The 1,452-nt window shown below is 35.7% G+C and overlaps 1 protein-coding gene across 1 annotated transcript in view; it reads right to left on the minus strand.

The window, feature by feature from the left end:
* The window catches only part of LOC117109576 (gastric triacylglycerol lipase-like), an 11,569-nt gene that overhangs the window by 4,196 nt on the left and 5,921 nt on the right, over positions 1-1,452 (minus strand). Inside the window, exon 4 of the mRNA XM_033251943.1 lies at positions 329-421. Coding sequence (XP_033107834.1) covers positions 329-421 — 93 coding nt within the window. The remainder of the gene's footprint in view (positions 1-328; positions 422-1,452) is intronic.

Below are 1,452 nucleotides of genomic sequence, written 5' to 3' on the forward strand. Positions count from 1 at the left end.
ATATATATATATATATATATAATATATATATATATAATGCTTTCTTAGTCTTTGTTTACTATGGAATTAACTTATAGCCAATATAGGTTTATAATTATTGTTTAGCTCCTATTCTTATCTCCGTCAAATCTCTGGTATTGTATAAATGTCTGCGTCTGATTATGTAACCTGCAGCGTATGGAAAATCAACGAAATAAATATGATTAGCTGCATAGACTAGGCCTATGCCAGCTAAATGAAAACACAACAGCGTAAAGTAAGGTATAAATTCAAATTCACATTCACAAGTACAGGTCTAGAAAAAAAAGAATATAGGCCTATATTTTACCTGTAATTCTGGTATGAATTTTGCAAGAACGCGTATTGGGCCTTCCATGTTTGTGACGTTGGCTACTGGAGCTAGAGCTACAAATACGTTAATCTGTAAAAGAAAAAATGTATACAAATTTTGAAAATATTAGTAATAATTATAAAATTTATAATAATACCGGTAAATAATAACAGGACCCTAATGATAAAATTAATGATGATGATGATTATGGCACACCTGAAAATTATAAAGTCCTGAGGCGCCGTTCCCCCTCGCTCCCTCTTTCCCCACGCCCACCCCATCCTATATCTGCATATTTCTGGATTCGCTACCGGTTGTGCAGCCTAAATGATAACCAGAAATCTTATATTCAAATTCTACCAAGTATAATAATTGATAGGCAATCGATAGGCCTAATACATTTTTTTTGTCCAAGGACACAAGTAATGTGAACTCACGACTTGTCCACACTGCAGTAAAATTTAACAAAAATTTATTAAAATATTCACAACTTTAGATTGGTAGTTAGCAGTTTTTTCCTGCTAAGCTGGGCATCCACTGCACCCGACAGTCGTCGGCCTGTATCCTATAAAGAACCATAGAGATATAATAAGAATACTAGAGCGCTAACAGCAATGTATTCGATGTTCGAAATACGCACAACTGTGTGGGTACCATCCAAGATGGCTGCCATAGATTCAGCAAATCAAATTTCCCCTGAGCACTATCATTTTCAATTGCGCCCTCAAATTACACAGAAAGTTCAGTACAGCTCATAGAGCTATTAAACAACTAGAGTGCTGACAAGATGGCGGAACAATGCAGAGTTGTGTATGTGTACCATCCAAGATGGCCGCCGTAGCAAAGCGCCACCTTCAGGCTTAGTATGCATATTATTACCATAAATAAGCCCTCTGACTGAATATTATTTCATTAATGATAATTAGTATTGATAATGACAAATTATTAAACTGTCGTAGCCAAAACGAGGCCAAGAGGAGCATCTTATTTAAAAAAAAATACCAAGGAATGAAAATTAAAACCGTGTGCATTACACCCAAACACCGCAACGCTCGAGTTTCAAACATAGCTGTACTGAACTTTCTGTGTAAATTGAGGGCGCCATTGAAAATGATAGTGCT

The sequence above is a fragment of the Anneissia japonica genome, unplaced genomic scaffold, assembly GCF_011630105.1.
Source record: "Anneissia japonica isolate Jap-2015-1 unplaced genomic scaffold, ASM1163010v1 scaffold287829_len2072220_cov186, whole genome shotgun sequence".
In the NCBI taxonomy this organism is placed as follows: Eukaryota; Metazoa; Echinodermata; class Crinoidea; order Comatulida; family Comatulidae; genus Anneissia; species Anneissia japonica.